This window comes from Helianthus annuus, chromosome 13 (assembly GCF_002127325.2).
Source record: "Helianthus annuus cultivar XRQ/B chromosome 13, HanXRQr2.0-SUNRISE, whole genome shotgun sequence".
Taxonomy (NCBI): domain Eukaryota; kingdom Viridiplantae; phylum Streptophyta; class Magnoliopsida; order Asterales; family Asteraceae; genus Helianthus; species Helianthus annuus.
The window spans coordinates 85,669,911-85,689,896 of record NC_035445.2 but is presented as its reverse complement, the minus strand read 5'-3'; the positions used below and the strand labels follow the sequence as shown (position 1 = coordinate 85,689,896).

At 34.7% G+C, this 19,986-nt stretch overlaps 2 protein-coding genes and 1 long non-coding RNA gene across 16 annotated transcripts; 2 read left to right on the top strand and 1 right to left on the bottom strand.

The window, feature by feature from the left end:
- Positions 1 to 964: 964 nt before the first annotated feature.
- Positions 965 to 3,536, top strand: LOC110898457 (tetraspanin-3). 2 transcript variants are annotated; one of them, XM_035982034.1, is made up of 3 exons: positions 965 to 1,358; positions 1,401 to 1,582; positions 3,049 to 3,536. In XM_035982034.1, the coding sequence occupies exons 1-3, from the start codon at positions 1,070 to 1,072 to the stop codon at positions 3,394 to 3,396; spliced, it is 819 nt and encodes a 272-aa protein (XP_035837927.1). In that variant the 5' UTR covers positions 965 to 1,069; the 3' UTR covers positions 3,397 to 3,536. The 2 variants fall into 2 exon arrangements, with proteins under 2 accessions (XP_035837927.1, XP_022000934.1); XM_022145242.2 differs by having other exon boundaries at positions 967 to 1,582.
- Positions 3,537 to 6,844: 3,308 nt separating this feature from the next.
- On the top strand, positions 6,845 to 8,798 carry LOC110898456 (probable E3 ubiquitin-protein ligase rbrA). Its single transcript, XM_022145241.2, has 3 exons — positions 6,845 to 7,339; positions 7,509 to 8,263; positions 8,374 to 8,798. The coding sequence occupies exons 1-3, from the start codon at positions 6,959 to 6,961 to the stop codon at positions 8,570 to 8,572; spliced, it is 1,335 nt and encodes a 444-aa protein (XP_022000933.1). The 5' UTR covers positions 6,845 to 6,958; the 3' UTR covers positions 8,573 to 8,798.
- A 3,630-nt stretch (positions 8,799 to 12,428) lies between these two features.
- LOC110898455 lies at positions 12,429 to 19,734 on the bottom strand. Of its 13 annotated transcripts, XR_004877411.1 has the most exons (12): positions 19,511 to 19,729; positions 19,324 to 19,443; positions 18,338 to 18,404; positions 17,596 to 18,027; positions 17,254 to 17,284; positions 17,111 to 17,157; positions 16,468 to 17,011; positions 15,646 to 15,791; positions 15,454 to 15,510; positions 15,233 to 15,343; positions 14,187 to 15,134; positions 12,429 to 12,663 (listed from the first exon to the last, which is right to left on the bottom strand). It is a non-coding gene; the product is annotated as an uncharacterized LOC110898455 (long non-coding RNA). The 13 variants fall into 13 exon arrangements; XR_004877407.1 differs by having other exon boundaries at positions 17,111 to 17,916; positions 17,994 to 18,027; positions 19,511 to 19,731; XR_004877408.1 differs by having other exon boundaries at positions 17,111 to 17,913; positions 17,994 to 18,027; positions 19,511 to 19,731.
- Positions 19,735 to 19,986: the final 252 nt, after the last annotated feature.

The window sequence follows — 19,986 nt, the reverse complement described above, 5'->3', positions numbered from 1 at the left end:
CAAGAGGATTTTCCCAAATTTATTGGGTTTACTCCTGAATTGATGTATAGTCATTATTACCTAATGGAGATAGATATGATCGGGTGATTCCGCTCGTAACAAAATGCCACTCTAATGGTTCGTCAATTATCCAAATTTGCCGTTTAAAAAAAAACATTTGAGGGGGAATCCAATTTGGCCTGTGTGGATCAACCTTGTTATTTATCATTTTCTAGTTTCTCGATGCATTAAACTCATGCGCATACCCACCCACACCTCTCCCAATCTCCCACATTTATCTCTATCCGAGTATCCTCTCTGTCTTCTTACGAACACATCAGCGTTTTCTTTTAACATGACAATATAAAATGTCATAGTGAATTAAAAAAAAACTAAATGTTATGACCCAAACTTGATAACAAAGTGCATGTCGTCTAATGATACCAAAATGTTGAACAAAGCTTTACAAATAATCGTAGAAAAATAGTAAAATAATGATACACATAAATTCATCTTTTTTTTTTTCAATTTTTTTTTGATTAAACAGAAAAAATTATATAAGGATAGCAGATAGACGAGCAACAAACTGCGCCGCCATCCCCTTCTGAATAGAAAACCCTAATATACTAAAAAAAAGGCTCGCCCCTGAGGGGTCGAAAAGTTGATGTGGACCACACGCTGAACTCTAGCCAAGAACCGAACTGCCTTCCGCGCCAAGGAGCCGAACGTGTCAAACGCCAAAGGGACAAAAGCATGTTGATTATCCTCACAAGCTTTCGCGTGCTTTTCCACCTTCTTTGACTCTGCTTTCAGTACCGCTTGCCCCACCACAAATCCATTTTTCCGGAACCTGGTAGGGGGATACACCTGTGTGATCGAGACACAAGCATCTTATAATTTTTTAATGACATTTACTATACATATTGAGGTGGTTGTCTTTATATAAATGCAACAATAACTTTATAAAAAATCCCTGTTTAATCACATATATAATATCCATAACGTTCAACTCCTGCAAGTGCAGACTCAGATTCAAACCCATCAACCTAGAGAGAGAAACAAGCAGATATTTCTAGAGAGAGAAAGAATCATGAGAACAAGCAACCACTTGATTGGCTTACTAAACTTCCTCACTTTCCTCCTCTCAATCCCCATTCTCGCCGGCGGCATATGGCTGAGCACGCGCGCCAACAACACCGACTGCATGAGCTTCCTGCAGTGGCCCTTAATCTTCATCGGAGTCTCCATCATGGTCGTCTCACTCGCCGGTATCGCCGGCGCGTGTTATCGAAACACCTTCCTCATGTACCTTTACCTCTGGGCTATGTTCATTATTATCGCTGTGCTAATCGGGTTCATTATTTTTGCTTATGCTGTTACGGATAAAGGTTCGGGTCGACCCGTTTTGAACCGGGTCTACCCGGATTACTACTTGCAGGATTATTCGGGTTGGCTTAAGGATCGGGTTGCTAGTGATGGTTACTGGGGTAAAATTAGATCTTGTATTCATGATTCCAAAGCTTGTGCTAAAACGGGTCGGGTCGTTGCTGGGTATCCGGAGACTGCTGATATGTATTATCTTCGGAAGCTTAATCCGATTCAGGTGATTGCTTTTATTTAACAACTTTTATATATCTAAACACAGTTCATTATATTTTATTAAATTTTTTAACGATAAACTAACGTAATGCGTAAGTACTCGTGTATTTATTGCAAGATTTAAACACTACACTTCATAGATGAGGAGACACGTTATCATCATATCACATTATATTATATTATATCAAATAGTTTTTAGAAAGAGTTAATTGTCATTTTCGTCACTGTGTTTTAGTAGAAAATATCACTTCAGTCTAAAAAAAAAGTTTGCGGCAGTTCCGTTCTCAACATTTTAGAAACGTGTCACTTCAGTCAAAAAAGATAACGTGCCGTAAAAAACATTGAAGACAGAACTGGCGCAAGGCGTTATCTTTTTGGACTGAAGTGGCACGTTTCAAAAATGTTGAGAAGAAAACTGACGCAAATTTGATTTTTAGACTGAAGTGACTTTTTCCATCAAACCAGAAGGACAAAAACATCAGTTAACTCTTTTAGAAAATTGGTATAAGTTCAAATGTATTTTCGGTTGATTGACCGAAAAACATATTTGAACAAAGGTGTTTAACGGCTATTTTTAACTCATGTTTTATTAACTTTTATTGTGGTTTGGTTTCTAACTTTGTATTTATTAGAAAAAAATGTTGTTTTTATCAATTAGTACATTAAGGGTCCTATTATTTGTATCTTTTAAAATGCTTAACACATACTTTTAATTTGACTACTCATATTTTAAAATTTAGCAAATTAATTTTCTGCACTTTATAGCTTTTAATAATGTATAGTGTTTTATAAAAATACAAATGCACCTTAATAATATATTTACTTATTTTGCATTTTGACATAAAATCCATCCCACTCAATCTCTGATAGAGAACGTATACCAAAATGTACTTGTAATGGTATATTTGAAAACTAGAAGTTATAAAGAAAACAAAGCTTTAAATAAATGTAACATCAGATTAACCGGTACAATAGTACATTGGTTTCGTGGAAATGTTTCGAAAATGACACTTGGTTATTTTATGTGACATTTTTAAATATTTAAATTTAATAAGAGCGAGGTTTTTTCGGGTGTAAATAGGAAAAAGACAAAATTACCCCTTAGATTATGCTAAAATCCCTCATCTTCACCGTCCAAGTTGACCGTCAAACACAAAAGGACGAAACTACCACAACCAAGACATTTGTTTGCATCATTGTCTGGCATTCCATGATGCCAATGGGCTTTTCACATGCATATTGCATAGAACAAAGTTTGCTTTATATATAAAGGGCAATTTTGGGACAACTTTATAACAACTTTAGACTAGTTTATTTCTCTAAATACAAATATAATTTCCAATAAAAATTTAAACAACTTTGTGCATATTATTCTTATTCTGTTGATGTAATAACATGTTATCAGCACGAATAATTTATTACAAGTTATTACGATAATTTAGTATATGAACCGAACTATGATGATTTCAGTCTGGATGTTGCAAGCCACCAACCGAGTGCGGATACATCTATGTGAATGAGACTGTATGGAACCCGGTGAACTCAGCCGCCTTTCCTAGCAATCTTGACTGCAATAGGTGGAGCAACGATCAAGAGCAATTGTGCTACAATTGTGACTCGTGCAAGGCAGGAGTGTTAGGGAGCCTTAAGAAGAGTTGGAGGAAGGTGTCGGTTATCAACATTGTTGTTCTAATTATATTGGTCATCGCGTATGTTATTGCTTGTGCTGCGTTTAAGAACAACAAGAGGATGGATAACGATGAACCGTATGGTGCTACCAGGATGGAGAAGGCGCGACCCACTCGGATACATTTCTAGTTGTTTTGAATGTTGTTTGGATTTAAGATGATTTTTGCCGTTTGATGGGGACATGTTTTTCTTTTCCGGTGGTTTTGTATTGAATTTTATCTTTTTGAAGGAAGTTGGACATGTGTATATATGGTAGATTTGTTTTTAAATATGAAGAAAAGTTGTTGCAAAAAACAGTCAAATCATATACCTTTATTGAACCTGCATTGTAATCTTGGAAGGCTAAGGGTTATCGTGGTCTTCAGTTGATCATTTTTAACGTCTCTAATTCAAAGACGATCATGAAACTTTGGTTTCATTTCGTACCAAATGGAAAATGGATAAATTGCAAGATTTAAGATGTGAATCCGCTTAAAAAAAATAAAATGATACCCATTTAAAAAAAGTATACCCATAACATATCCGTCAGCTTTTTGTTTGAAAATATTTAAGTCAAAACGACTTGCTTTCTAGATGACCCTCTAGAAGAAGGCGATTATAACAATCCTTCTAGTTACCTTGTTCTCTATTTCTATTTTAGAGGGTTCTATGGAAAAGGATTTTATTTCCACCGAGCTAAAATAATATGTCGATGTCTCTAGTAAACTAAAGACATTATTTAATAGATATTTTGCTTCAATTTATTCGCTACCAACGAATCATATGTCTCTTAGAGGGGAGGTAGAGGTTTAAACCTAGGCAAGAGTGAATATTTATTAATAATTGATGTAAGGCTATGTGGTGTGGTCAGGGGCGCAACATAGTGGGGGCGGGAGGGGGTTCGCTCGGTAGTGGAAAGTATGTAGTTTTCGTATAGAAATTTTTGGATATATACGTTTTCGACCCTGGTTTTAGAGAAATATTTGGGTATATAGGTTTTCGACCTCTGGTCGGAAATCTCAAGCTTCGCCACTGGTATGGTGATGTTCCTAATCACCACCACCCTCCACATAGACATAGGCGGCACATCACTCTACCCTTATCCACCACCCTATATGGTGTGGTCCATGACCCCAACAATAACACCGTCCTCCACCACCAATCAAATTCCCCCAATTAATTCAAGGAGACTCGTGGTCGGCATGGAAATATCCATACTCACTACACATGGATTAAGAGGGGAGCGGTGTACAATGTGAATCATGTCACATGTGTCAATATATGACCCAAACCACCATTCTCACACCCCATGACCTAATAGAGTGGGAGTGTTATTCCAAAAGAAAGATAAAAAGATATAGTTATGTCATTTAATATTTGATAAGTTATACATTAGATTAATGCAACGGTTTAATACTAGAAACTTTTTATAATTGACTATTTAAATTCTAATGATGATAATTTGTTACGACAGCTGTATTATACGATCGTAAAAGAATATCTTAGTAACAACGTTTTGGTTACAGCGCAAAAGAGAGCTATGTGTGCAAACTTGCTCCTATTTAGCATTTAGCATTATAAAAGTCTCAAAAGGAGATGGTCGGTGTTTCCCTCTATCCAATGTATACCTCAAGTTTGATTCAATCAATACAATAGCCTTGTAATTGCTTGCTTCTTGTTTTTCGGGTGCTATAGCGGTTTGTTAGTAGCGTTTTTCTTAATGAAATTTGCCGTTCAAAAAAATTAATAATAATAAAAAACCCACAATAACCTTATAAAAAATTCATTCTTAATTTAGTTTGAGGTATTTGACTTGTATTATGATTCAAGTGGAGTTCGACCACATCGTATTCACTTTCAATTACTCACTTACAAAAAATTGAATAATTGATTTTCCTTATATGGTTACTAGGTTAGAACTCCGTGTATTACACGGGTTGATTAAATATATTTTTATATAATAAAAAAGTTACATCTTTAATTACCCGTATATAACATAAGTTGAATAAGCACGTGTATTACACGGCTTGAATAAATATAATGTAATTAATTAACACACACAGTCGTCAAAATACCTTTTTGATAAAAAGAACTTTGATATACTATTTACATATTAGAACATTTTACTTTGTTTTTTTTTATTTTTCTATTATTAGGTTATAAACTTGTGTTACAAAAGTCCATTAAATTCACTTATTTCGTCTTTCCCCATTCATGATACATTGCTTTGTACTTAAATATTAGTTTTTATTCTTCCCCACTTAATACATGTAATCTCAATCAAGTAATCAAAACTAAAGAGGAAAACAATTACAAAAAATGATATGCACTTTTCAATTTAAATTTACATACAGAACTAACATGAGGCTATCAACCTGCAAATATGGCTTGTTTGGCATTTAGTCAGCGAAACGCGGGCTGGATCTTTCCTCCGAGTGGATGTTGATAGCTCGGAATGAAAAGGGGCTTGCTCCATGTAAAGTTTGTTGTGAACAGTTTGTGAGGTGGCACGATGACGTCTTCCATACCCTCCGGCCTTATAAAGTTTGTTGTAGTTCAAAAAAGAATTGGTTTTGGTAGACAATCTATCTCAACACGTTTCTATTAAATAATAACCTCGGCACAAATAAAACAATTACAACGATCAACATTAATTAATTAATTAACTATAATACAATTAGTAAATTATGTGAACAGTTTTTTCACTTTTAGATTTTTTTGTACTTTTTTTTGGTCTTTTTTGTGATTTTTTATATTTTTACCCTTCAACTTTCAGCTTTAACACTTATAACCCCTTAACTTTATAAAGACTTTGTAATCGAGTTTTACGTGTTTATATAACTTTATAAAGACTTTGTAATTGAGTTTTACGTGTTTATATAACTTTATAAAGACTTTGTAATCGAGTTTTACGGGTTTATCTAACTTTATAAAGACTTTGTAATCGAGTTTTACGTGTTTATATTTATGTATGCATCGGTATAAATTTAAACTGATTTAAGCTTCGATGTAAATTTTTCCCGAAAATTAGTTGGGTCAAATTTAATATGTTATTATGCTTATTATTGTGTACGTTTTCAGTTGGTCTATATATCAATCGAAGTCCCGTAGCGTAGCATAGCACGGATAATATTACTAGTTTATACTAAAATTAAACTTAACACGAAGCTATTATAATCTATCTATAATCACTACAAATTAAAATAAAAAATAATTATCAAACCCGAAAAAAAAAAAAAACGCTTCAAAGTTCAAACTCCTTATCCCCACTCCACATGAATCATCTTATGTGTTTAGTTAGGGGCTGTTTGGCAACATCTGAATGGTTAAGTGCTGAATCAGTAAGAGGTCTGAAGTATTAAGAATTAGTATAAAGCTTAACCGTTCAGAGGCAAATGTCTGACCAATCAGATTAGAAGTCTTAACCATTCAGACTTAGTATACAGCTTAACCATTTAGAGACAATTGTTTAAACCATTCAGACATCTACTACTTAAACAAACAATCTAAACCATTAAATACTGAACGAGTAAAATATCTAAACCACTAACAGCCCATTAAAAAGTAGAGTTAAAAAGGTATAAAATGAAAAACATCATTTTTAACCTTCATCCCCAAATTTCATCGAAACCCTAGACCTTAACAAATCCGAAGAAACTGCAGGTGAATCTCAACCGTCAAATCCCAGTAACTTCCTCACGACATTTCACAAATGTCAGAGGACCATCGGCGAGTGGCCGGTGGCAATTTCTCCCGTCCATACGGCGAGGGTTCTTCATCAACATCTTCAAATAGCAAAGACAATCCAGAGCTATTCAAGGTCTATTTCAAGGGTTTGGTGAGTGACGAGAGAGTTAAAGGCCCCAATTCTTTAAATATAACAATGAAAATGGCGGGTATTGGTATAGCCATATATAATTCCAAGGATGATATAATATTTGAGATGAAGAAGCCTCTGGATTTGATGAAAGGTGATCGGATGAACACGCAGAGCGTGGAGGGGCACGCGTTGATTGAGGCTTTGAAGGCTGCAATTGATTTAGAACTCAACAGAATTGTGTTTTATTGTGATCATCATTCATTGTATCAATATGTGAGTAATTTTTATCTAATCTGTCATTTAATCAGTAGGCGGGCGGTCAACTATGGTCAAATGATCAAATCGAGTCCTAATCGGCCAAAAATCGGTGGTAGTCAGTAGGTTTGGGTCTGATTTAGTTTAGTTAGGGTTCTATGTTCTTACAGTGTGTTGTTAATTTCAGCTTAGTGGGCGGTGGCGGCCAAAACAGCAGAAGATTGTGAACTTTTTGGAACAAGTGGATTTTCTTCGGAAAAGTTTCACTTACAGTGAGGCCGCTCTTATTGCTGCTCGTAAGGATGTCAAAATTGTGTTTAAGCTTGCAAGAGAAGCAATAAATTTTCATAGACGCAAGGTGGTATCGGGTCAAGGAAAGCTTGAAAATTGTGTAATATGCTTAGAGGACAAATCTATAGACCAATTCGTGTCAGCCGAAGGCTGTACACACCGGTTCTGCTATTCTTGCGTGAAGCAACATGTAGAGGTGAAATTGCTTAATGGCGTGTTACCAAAATGCCCTCACGAAGGTTGCGGGAGTGAGTTGAGAATTGAAAGCTGTGAGAAGTTCTTGACCCCAAAGTTTACTGAGATGATGAGACGACGATTGAAAGAAGAGTCGATTCCGGTGACGGATAAAGTTTATTGCCCGTATCCTAAATGCTCAACGTTGATGTCAAAAGCTGAACTAGAAAGGCTTCGTATATCGGTTATCGGATTTGGAGCTAGAACATGTTATAAATGTCATGGTATTTTTTGCGTTAAATGCAGGGTTCCATGGCATGAAAATATGAACTGTGCAGAGTACAAAAGACGAAACCCTACATCGATTGTGGAAGAATCAAAGCTTAAAAATCTGGCTGCTAGGAATGAGTGGCGGCAGTGCATAAAATGCAAGCATATGATAGAATTAGTCGCTGGTTGCTATCATATGACATGCAGGTACATTATATAAGTAATTAATGCACTAAATATGATTAATATGATGTAGATCTTTACTATGGCGTTGTAGATTCATTATTTGTAGCATATTCTTAAGGTTTATTATGCAGATGTGGATATGAATTTTGCTACACGTGTGGAGCGGAGTGGAAGAACAAGAAGGCGACATGCAGTTGTATTTACTGGAATGAAGAAAACATCATTGATATTGGGGAAGATGAAGACGTTGATGATTTCGAGGACGAGGATGTTCATGATGATGATGATGTTGTTCGTGAGGCTGTTGCTCATTTTTTTAGAAGATGGTAACAAGAAGATATACAGAATTTCATAGATGTAAAGGTTTAGTATGCCTTGCCCATCACTTAAACCGATAACTAATGAGATTTTTTTTTCAATTACTAAGTTTTGATAATGATTTATGTTAATCCGACTTATAGATTTTTCGGGTCGGACTTTTGCTTGTTTTAGAGCGTTCTTGTCGACGTGACTACTTATTCATGCATACTATAAGAATGTGCAGGAATTGTTACTATATTGGCCCCCCTGTGTTTGTGCGTAGCCTTGTATCACCTCATACTCAATTTCTGAACTGGTGAAAGGAGATGGAAACAATGCTCTTTCTGTTCTATTGTTGGTTGTTCTTTGCGGTTTCAAAGCTTTGTTTTTTAAATACTCGCATGAGGGTATCAGATGTGCTTTAAAGATTGTGACTTTATTGATTGATTAATTCTCTTATGTAAATGTTGAATTCTTGGTTAAGTTAATTCGGTGCCAGCATAGTCAGAATCCTAAGGTGCTTTCATCGTTGGTAATTGGGATGAGGAAAATGCTGCCAGCGTAGTCAGAATCCTAAGGTGCTTTCATGTTTGTTCTGGCTTAAAAATCAACCTAGGTAAGTCTTGTTTATACGGGATTGGTGTGGCTTCGGTGGAGCTGGGGGTTTTGGCGGATCAGGTCGGTTGTGCTTCTGATTCCCTTCCATTTAAGTATCTCGGGCTGAAGGTTGGTGCTAATATGAACCGTGTAAACAATTGGAAACCAGTTTATGACATTTTTGAATCAAGACTTGCCTTGTGGAAGTCTTCTTTATTGTCCATTGGTGGTAGGATTACTCTTATCCGCTCGGTTCTGGTTAGTCTTCCAAACTATTTTTTCTCCCTTTACAAGGCTCCCGTGAAGGTTATTAATGATTTGGAGCGTATGATCAGAAAGTTTCTATGGGGAGGGTCGGGTGATATCTCTAAAACTCATTGGGTGGCTTGGGATATATTATCTCTTCCTATCAAATCTGGGGGGTTGGGAATTAGTAAACTGAACCATGTCAATAGGGCCCTTCTGTGTAAGTGGGGGTGGAGGTACAAGAAAGAAAGGGATAATTTGTGGGTTAAGGTTGTGGACGCCATTCATTTTGGAGGGTCGGGTTGGGCTTTTCTTCCCGTGAAGAAAACGTTTGGAGGTGTTTGGAGTAATGTGGTTTCGGTTATTAGTAAACCTTTGGTCGACAATCGAACGCTAAGGGGGTTTTTTAGGGGTATGGTAGGAAGGGGGGATAGTATTTTTTTCTGGCTGGACCCTTGGTTGAGAGATGTTCCCCTCAAGGAAGTTTTTCCGAATCTTTTTTCGCTTGAAGTGGTTAAAACGTGTTCCATCCGGGATCGATTGTGTGGTAACTGGTTGTGGAGGCATAATCCAGATTTGGACGATGAACGAAGTGAGCTGGACGCTCTTATGAGTGCTATATCCTCGATTTCTTTATCGGACAGACCTGACGATTGGTCTTGGCTTCCTAATCGGCCAGGTATATTCTCGGTTAACTCGGTAAAAAAAACGTTGGATAGTTTGGTGGATTGTCGGAACTTATTTGTGTTGGATTGGTGTAAATGGGTTCCGTTGAAGTGCAATGTTTTTGTTTGGAGAACGGAGATGAATCGCATTCCGACTTTGGATGTGCTTCGCAGTAGGGGTATTGGAGTAGGCGACGGAATCTGCCCTCTTTGTAAATCGGAGGTCGAGTCCGTTGATCATCTGTTCACCTCGTGCATCATGGCTACTATTCTTTGGCAAAAAATTTCTAGGTGGTGCCATATCTCTCCCATCTTCGCATTCTCTTTCAAAGACCTGCTTGTGATTCATCGGGATAAATACATAGACCATAGAGTTAAGCCTGTGGTTCATGGGATTATTATCTCAGCTTGTTGGTGTTTGTGGCTGGCCCGTAATAAGGCGGTTTTTTCGGGTGTCGAGGCGAAGGCGGAAAGTATTTTCAGTGAGGTTAGATCGTTGGGTTTTTTGTGGTACAAAAATAGATCTAGGAATTGGTCGATCTCTTGGTCGGATTGGTGTAAATTTGTAATTATGTAGGAATGTTAGTTTTTGTTGCCTTCCCGGTTTTCGGGTTGGGCGGTTTTTAATGAAGCTTACTTTTCAAAAAAAAAAAAAAATTCGGTGCCAATGTTGGATATGGTTCCAACAGGCAAACGGTTTAGTTATAACGGGTGCGCAATGAATATTGCCCCTTTATTAGTAATTGGTTATGTGTGTTTGTTACTAATTGAGATTTTACTGGGTTCGTTCGTTTATTTGTTTGTTTATTAGTAACTAGGTTAGAACCCCGTGTATTACACGGGTTGAATAAATGCAATTTTATATACCAAATAATAAAAAAATATATCTTTAAAAATCTCGTTTATTACACGGGTTGAATAAATGCAACTTTATATACCAAAATAATAAAACAATATATATATTTAAAAATCTCGTTTACTACATTGGTTGAATAAATGTAATTTTATATATTAAATAATAAAAAAAGTTATATCTTTAAGAACGCCGTGTATTGTACGGGTCGAGTAAATTTAATTTTATATATTAAATAATAAAAAATTACATTTTTAAGAAGCTCGTCGAGCTGAGGAGTGAGACTAAGTTCGACCGTTAGGGAGACTAAAGCGGGAGGCTGTGTTATACGGGTTGAACACATGTAATTTTGTATATCAAACAATATAAAGTTATATCTTTATAAATTCTATGTATTATATGTATTGAATAAATCTAATTTTATATACTACATAATAAAAAAGTTATTTTTTAAAACCCCGAGTGTTACACAAGTTGCATAAATGTAATTTTGTATAGTAAAAAATAAAAATGTTATATCTTTAAAAAACCTCGTTTATTACACGGGTTGAATGAATCTAATAAAATTTTATATCTTAAAAAAAAACTAACGGATATACTCGATATACGATGGATGGGGTGATTGCGGTGATTGTTCTTATAAATGTCACGTAAACATAGTGATTACCGTATTTGAGTTGAGAATTGAACACGAAAATATAAGTATAGAACCAATCAACACTTTTTAAACATTTTTGAAATAGGTTCTACCCTTAACTATTTTAGTTTAATAAAAAAAATAAATCATTTAAATTAATTGAGTTAGGGCTAAAGGACATAACTTGCAAGAGTTTGTAAACATCGAATACGTTTTCTGTAATTATTGAAGACAAAGGATATAGTTTGCAATAAGTGACATACATAAAGGACGATTTTTGTAATTTACTATATATTAAAATATTATATATATATATTATCTCCTATATGAATTGTTTAAATTTATATTAAATTTAATTGTATAATTATCTTTTAATTGATATTAATTATCTATAAAAATAGATGGCTTCAATGAATGACACGTGTTCAAAACTTGGTTTCTTTTATTATATAGTATAGACTAGCCTAAGATCCCGCGAGCTTCGCGGGTGGCTTAACACAAACATATAATATATACTGGCAATGAGATGAACTTTGTAATGAAAGAACTTTTCAATATAAACGTATAAAAATATGATTTTTCTCACTTAGGTAAATATATTTTGATTCATTTTTTATAGGTATTGAGATGTTATTGTACAAATGATTTTATAGCAATTTTTAGAACCCGGATAGATTTCATTTTTTTAATTATTTTTTTATAACTTTGGTTATTTGATATATATTTTCTTAAATAAAGCATTTTTAACCAGTTTTGACCTTAACGTATATTGAGCAGAACACATATTGACATGAACCTATTTTGAGCAAAACCCGTTTTGACTGACCCAAACCTATTTTGACCTTAACATATATTGAGCAGAACACATATAATCAATAATCAATGAAATAAATCATAGTAAAGCTATTTATGATTAACACATAACTAAATCATACAAAAAGTAATTTATTCGGTACACATGCTAATTGACAAATACTCTTTGCTACAAAGTAATCACCGGTAGGATTGAGTGGTGGAGTTCTTTGCTCCCATACACATATCGGAGCTTGCAGTTCTGGCATCGTCACGCATGCAATTTATACCAAATACATATTATCGTGCCTCATTTAAGCCTTGGATTTATCTACACAAATTAAACAAACGGTTGAGATGCCTTTTATAAGCAACGATGGCAATAAAGTTGGTACTATAGATAATAGTAAAACCTATATTATATTTCATTCATAATTACAACTTGAGTTGTCAAGCATAATATCCCGGGCTAGAAAAAAATAGTTTTCAATAATAAAAAGTACATAAACAACATTTTCAAACTCATTAGTATCTTCTTTCCCTTCTCACAATAATTTATTTGTTCGGTTTCATCAGTATCCTAACTTTGTCTCCATGTGTATTCATAGTTTTCGTGTAAAGTTAATAACATTTTAATTCTTAATGAGATCTCAGTATAAAAATGTTTCGTAAACCCATACAAAATGTTATATTGTTTGTTTTTAAATTATATTATATTATGCTTTTACTTGAATTTTCAACTAATAAAATTCATAAACATATTATAAACAACGCGTTTTAGGAAATTATATGTATATTGTTTTCTTTTTTCTTTTATTAAGACTCATCGATTAATGTCAAACTTAGTACTCTGATCATTGTGATGAAATCCTTACGCGACAAATGATAAGTTGATTAAGTTAAAAGGAAAAAAAAATATTGGTTAAAATAGGATAGATTTATTCATATATATAAAAAAGGCATATAAAGATTTTTAGTTCGATTTCATAAGGATCCCAACTTTGCCTCCATATGTATTCAAAGTTTCTATGTAAAGCTAATTCTCTTTTAATTCATAATGAGATCTATGTATAACAATGTTTTCACCATGGTGGATGAATAGCCAAAGGGGCCTATTGCCCATAAATTTTTTGGATCACACCAATTGTTTAATTCCACAACATATTTCCCCTCATCTCTGAAATAAAATAACTATATATGAACTCAAACTTTATCATAATCACAAAATTATAAAACTAAGCTGTTAAATGAGCATCACATGTAAAAGAACTTGTAGAATTTTAATACCTTCTTTAATATTAAGCCCTTTTACATATTTGTGTTCTGATATATGCACCCAATTAACTTTATTATTTTCACGTCTGTTAATATATTTAACCCAATTGAACTATACTAATTTTATTTTGTATTGGATACTTTTCTTTTAAAAAGATACATGATTAAACGATTTAGAAGATTATATGCATTAAAAATGGGCATTGGCCAACTTTCAACCCATTTGACCCAGTTACTATTGTTTGACCCAGTTGACCTACTGTCACCCCTAAATATCTAATATAGCTACACCCATCAACTTCAATTGTATTCCTCTCAACCATACTCTCAAACAGAACATAAGAAAAAGAGTAAATTACATATATAGTCCATGTGGTTTGTCAGAAGTAACATATTCAGGATTTAACGGTAAAAAGTTGAATGTTTGAGATCTATAGTTGTCATTTTGTAACATCTTTAGGGTCTAACACTAACCTATGGACTCTAACTTTAAACAATTATGTTACAAAACGGTATTTCTTCCTTTCAAACAAAAGCAACAAATATGATGAAAGATTAATTCATAAAACAAAAGCATACCTGAGTTTGTTTCCTTCACCATTGCTTCTTCATGTCATCACCGTGAGCGTAATTTTTGTCTCTCGACATAAAATAATCTGAACGCCCATCATTATCAATCCAATTGCACCCCGTTTCCTTCACTATTCCCTTTTCATACATCTCTTTGCGTAATCTATCAACAAACTCCCAATTTCCTTCATCCGCATATATATTTGACAACAACGCATGATAACCCGATTCTTATTTACCAGACCCATTTCAACCAACTTACTCGCAACAACTTTCGCCAATCAAAATTCTCATGGGTTCTGCAAGAGCCCAAAAGCAAACCCTAAACTTTCAAATAATTACCTTTTTCCCCCAATCTTTCAACAAAATCGTAAGCTTCCGACACCCTACCAACTCTCCCTAACATATCTAAAACGCAACAGTAATGCTCCAGTGACAGAACGATGTTATACTCTGCCTCGATTGATTCAAATAACTTTAGACCGTCATCCACCAGCCCGGAATAACTGCAGGCACATAGAACCGCAACTAACGTTACAGAATCGGGTCGTATGTCGTTTGATGGTGTTAAATAGATCAAGAGCTTTTTCACCCATCCCGTGTTGCCCGTAACCTAATATCATATTCGTGTATGTTATAGCGTTTTTTTTTTCCTGAGAAAATGCAAACATCATGATCAATCATCTGCCAGAAAACGCTAAACGTTTGATCGATTAACCCGTTGTGCAGTTCCCGGCAATCATCGCATTCCATGTCGCCTGATCTCTATCGTTTGCGCAACTTCTTTCAAATAGATTTTGAGCCACTCGTATCAGACCAGATTTCGAGTACATGTCAATGAGATAACTTTCGATTCCCTTGAAATGGATATTACGCCTAAGAAGATACCCGTGTGTTTGTTTTCTGACTTCTCGGTTTCTAAGATTGGATGTTGCGGTTGACAGAGCAGTTTAAATCCTTAATTTAAATAAATATGAACCATAAAATAGACATAAAATATAAAGTTATCTTAATTCCTAATATTGTAAGAAATCAAATATAGACAAAATAGAAACCTTATGATCTTGAATATACCAATCACCGATAGCAATGACAATATCTCCATACGGGTATAAATGGAAGCGGGATAACTTTGTTGCTCGTGATTACAGAACCACCAAAACCACCTGCTGACCATAAGAAATTAATAGAATGACCATACATGATTTAAAAAAAATCTTTTAAAAACTATTCTCCACTAATTTAAAAATCTTTTACATGCGATTATCCATCATACCTGATTAAAAGATTAATTTGGACTTAATAGCTTATTCTGATCACTTTCTCCAAATTCCTTCAAAAAACACACACTTCAATTGTCACAACCTTGGACTCATTTTCAAGCACTCAAGGGAGAATAGCAAGGATAACGACGAACCAGCCAAATATCCCATCTCATTTTTCAATTTCTTAGGTAATGTCAGCTAACCTTTGACTAAATGAACTCTTTTGAATAACATTGTCGTTCAATATTGTTCCGTCGTTGGATTAGGCTGGCAATTCAGATTGCTTTTTTCGAGGCTCGTTGATTAGGCTGGCAATTCACATAGCTCTTTTTGAGGCAAGTTGATTAGGCTGGCAATTCACACAAGAAATAAAGCCAATTACCAAAAACGATAATAAGTGATTTATTTCATATTAGTGGCTTAACATACACCATAACACAACATTAATGATACTTTTCAAGAAAAGTAGCCCAAGGCGAACCCCTTTAATAACAATAACATAAATTAATTAAAACATGGCAGCAAGAGTTGCAGCTATGGTGCTATCGGAGATACTATGTCTTATAATCAAAATTCTACACTTTAGTAATTCATTAACCCTAATCATCAAGCATCCAGTTCATATTTCATATGGGTTTGAAATCTTAAGAGTTTACACAACAGGATTTATTAATTCATTAACCCTAATCATCAATCATGGAAACAGATTGATAACGAATCAAAATTTTCTGCCATTAAGTTGCTTAGAAAGACAACATCAATATCAGACAATTCAGAGAAATAAGACCGTATTGAAAACAAACATGAATCATCTAGCCATGAACAGAGGAAATCCGATCACAAAAACATGAAATTTGGGTTCACATAAACACAAAATTGTGACATTTTCATACAATAATCCACTCTCAAACACACCAGAACTATGAGCAGAATTAAAAGACAGAACTATCATAAATCATACAGCAAAAAAACGAACGATCATATGAATAAATTAGAACAAATCAAACTGTATAATGTAACGATACCTGATCGTGTTTAGGCCTTTTTATGATCGAATCACCGGGTACCGACATGCCGATTTCAACTTCCATTATCGGATGCCGTGATTAAATAAAAACCCTATAAAGTTTTTGAATACATATCGTCAAATCAAACATGGGTATATGAAGAATACGAAACCTTTGTATATCGCCAGAACCTAACGCCGTCAATCATATGGTGTCTAAATGAACCACCATTGTCATTGTGAAACAAAGAGAGATCTCCAATAGTCAACAAAGAACCATCAATGAAACCCTAAACCCCAAATCAAATTTATGCAAAGATAAATCAAGAATATGCTTCGAAAACACAAAAAAAAAAACAGATTAACATATCTGGATTAACGTACCATCCATCTCTCTCTTGTTTCTCTTTTACAAATTAAATATAATGAAAGCATAAAGATAGGAGAATCATGTAAACCAAAAGACAGAAGAAAACTGACCTTGTTGCTTGAACTGCAATCGGAAATACAGCAGGTACCTACATCCTTGCATGTATATCATTCTGTCAAAACACCTGCAAGTTCTGGCAACATATTCCAATAGTGTATTAGTATAATTAAAATCAGATTAATCAACAACCGATATAAATTTCATATTTTTTTCCATAATCAAGTGAAATTACCTTTGAATATCGTCAAGCACAATAATGCTCAGTGTTGAAATGTCGATCTGTAAGCATCCTCAAATATCCAAGAAAGTGTTCCGATTAAAAAAAAACTCATGAATCCATCATAAAATGGTATGAGTCAGAAGACGTAAAAAAACCTTGGCAATTTTCGCGCATTTACTGGCTTCACTGAGTCCAATCATTTGATTCAGCCGAAATCAATCGAGCAGGAATATCACATTGCAACGTGGCAATGATTGGCTTAAGTTAGTGACATGTGGCTTAAGATTATTTTGCTTTATTAGAAGTAGTAGATTGAATACTTATTTATAGGCCTTTTTCATGGCAAAACGAAATGATCGTTACCCTAAACAGAAATTAGACCAAAACTGGTTGACCAAAACTAAAGACAGTATTTTCTTAAACTGGTTGACTTGTGTGACCAAAAAAGTTAAAATGCATAATTCTTTGACCTAAAAAAAGGACATGACAATACTCACTGTGAAGTTCATTAAGCCACCTGCCAACGCTACCAAACGTCTGGTGTCTGCTGACATCATAAACCACAAGAGCCCCAACAGCCCCTCGATAATACGCCGATGTAACTGCTCTAAAACGTTCTTGACCAGCCGTATCCCATATTTGCGCCTTAATTTCCTTCCCATTAACTTCCATTTTCTGGGTCTGAAATTCTACTCCTATGGTTGACTTTGAATTTGAGTAAAACTCGTTTCTAGCAAATCTAGCAAGCAAGTTTGACTTTCCAACACCCGAGTCACCAAGCAAGACAATCTTGAAAAGGTAATCGTCATTTGAACCTTCTGAGTAAAACACCATCTAATAATTTACGCAAAGCAATATGCTACAAAAACATAATCGAGAATGCGTAGCTTCTTACAAATGGTAGTACCATGAGCAGCATCAAACTTGATCTAATCAGCACAACATAATAATAAATTAGTAATTAATCTGTATGGATTGCAAAAAGATTGTAATGTATGATTTTTGGGGTTGATATTATTATCAAATGTCTTACAAAGGACTTTGATTATTCAGAAAAATATCTGTTAATATTATTTTTCATTTGGAAAAAGTCAAAGCACAAATTTATGGGTCAGACTAACATGACCCGTTTGACCGGCACTAAAAAGTTATCCACTTTGACCTAAACACATATTGTTTCTTTACCCAACCCGCCCAATTTGTCACCTATAAAGTGTCACAAAACAAAACAAACCTTACCTATTTATTCTTGCAGTTGTTGAGTTTTTGTCGTACGGTTATTCATTGTAGGCCTTTAATCTCAAACCTGAAATGGTACAAAGAATAATCTTTAGAAGTTATGTGAACATGCAAGATGTTTGTTCATAAAACTATCCAAACAACATCTTTCGCTTTTAATTTTTGTTCCCCTGCAAGTATTCTACCTTCAAAAGGACACTTTAATCGGTGTAAAAAGTGTATAATAGAAACTTGTATCATGGCCGATAATACTTAAAGGTATCGGAACTCAGATTAGCTAAAAAAATTAGATGATATATTCTGACTGACGCACGTCATCCTTTGAATCTTCTAGGACGAAAAAACAGGCTGAGAAATCATTGAGAATTTGTCCATGATATTATTATCCTAAAGAAAAAAGACCCCTTTTGATCAAGGGTGGACCCACGTACTAAGCGTAGGTGTCACATAAAATACGCGTTCTCATGTGCTATTTGCGCATCAGACAGTCAAGTGATACCGGTTCATCAAACACTATCGAAGAGTGATACCAGTAAAAAAATCCTCTGAAAATTGCTTTTTTTCGCTCCCAAGAAAATAGCAAACAGTTCCCATAACAGTCAAAATAGCCCTTAATTTGCAAATCATAAAGGATAAACTGATTCATCAAACATTTAATAAAAAAAATCCTCTAATATTTAATGTTTTTTGTGCTCCAACAGCATACTAATCAGTTCAATAGCATTCAAATAACAGCCTTCAATTGGCAAATCATAAAATATCAAGATCACTTTTGAGCAGGGGTGGACCCACATACTAAGCAACTAATTATGCATTACATAGTATTTGATACTCGTTTTTATGTGTCATTTACATATCCGACTGTCAAGTAAAATCAATACGCCAAACATTTAGTAAAAAATTCTAAAAAAATTGCTGGATGAAATCATCAGCGTCTATAGAAATTTTGGATTGAAAAAACAATTGAACAATTCAGATAAACATACCAGGATCAAGATAAGACCGATGTAAATAAAATCGTCTGATGAAATCGCCAACGTTGAAAACACCAATGTCTATTACGGTTGAGAAATAGGGTTGGTAATCAGGAATCGAGTGACAGAAACCTACATACGAACGAACAAAATCAAATATAAAAACAATCAAAATCAAACATACGAACGATGATCTAACCTTGATTTGAAGATTATTTTGAAGATATGCACCGTCGGCGGAGAAGAAAGTATTCGTCAAAAACCCTAATTCGATGTTCAAAAGCGACGGGATGAGATTTAGGTTTTCTGAAAAATCGCCATAGGGTAGATGACTATTAGGGTTTGAAGCGGAGCGGATGAAAGAATAGCGTGTGAGGGAAAAGATAGTAGAAGAATTGCCGCTCAAAATCAATCGACCAGGAATATCACATTGCCACGTGGCAATAATTGGCTTAAGTTAGTGACATATGGCTTAAGATTATTTTGCTTTATTAGAAGTAGTAGATTGGTGGTTGTCAAACAAAGATGGGGTGTTGCTTGTTCATTTTGGCTTTGACTTTTTGATTTCCACGGATGAAGCTGCTCAAGGGTATGGGGAGGGTCATCCTCATGAGGATGGGCGTCCATATAGGACGTCACATCATCATCCTTCATGGGATGACCCTCCTAGCATTT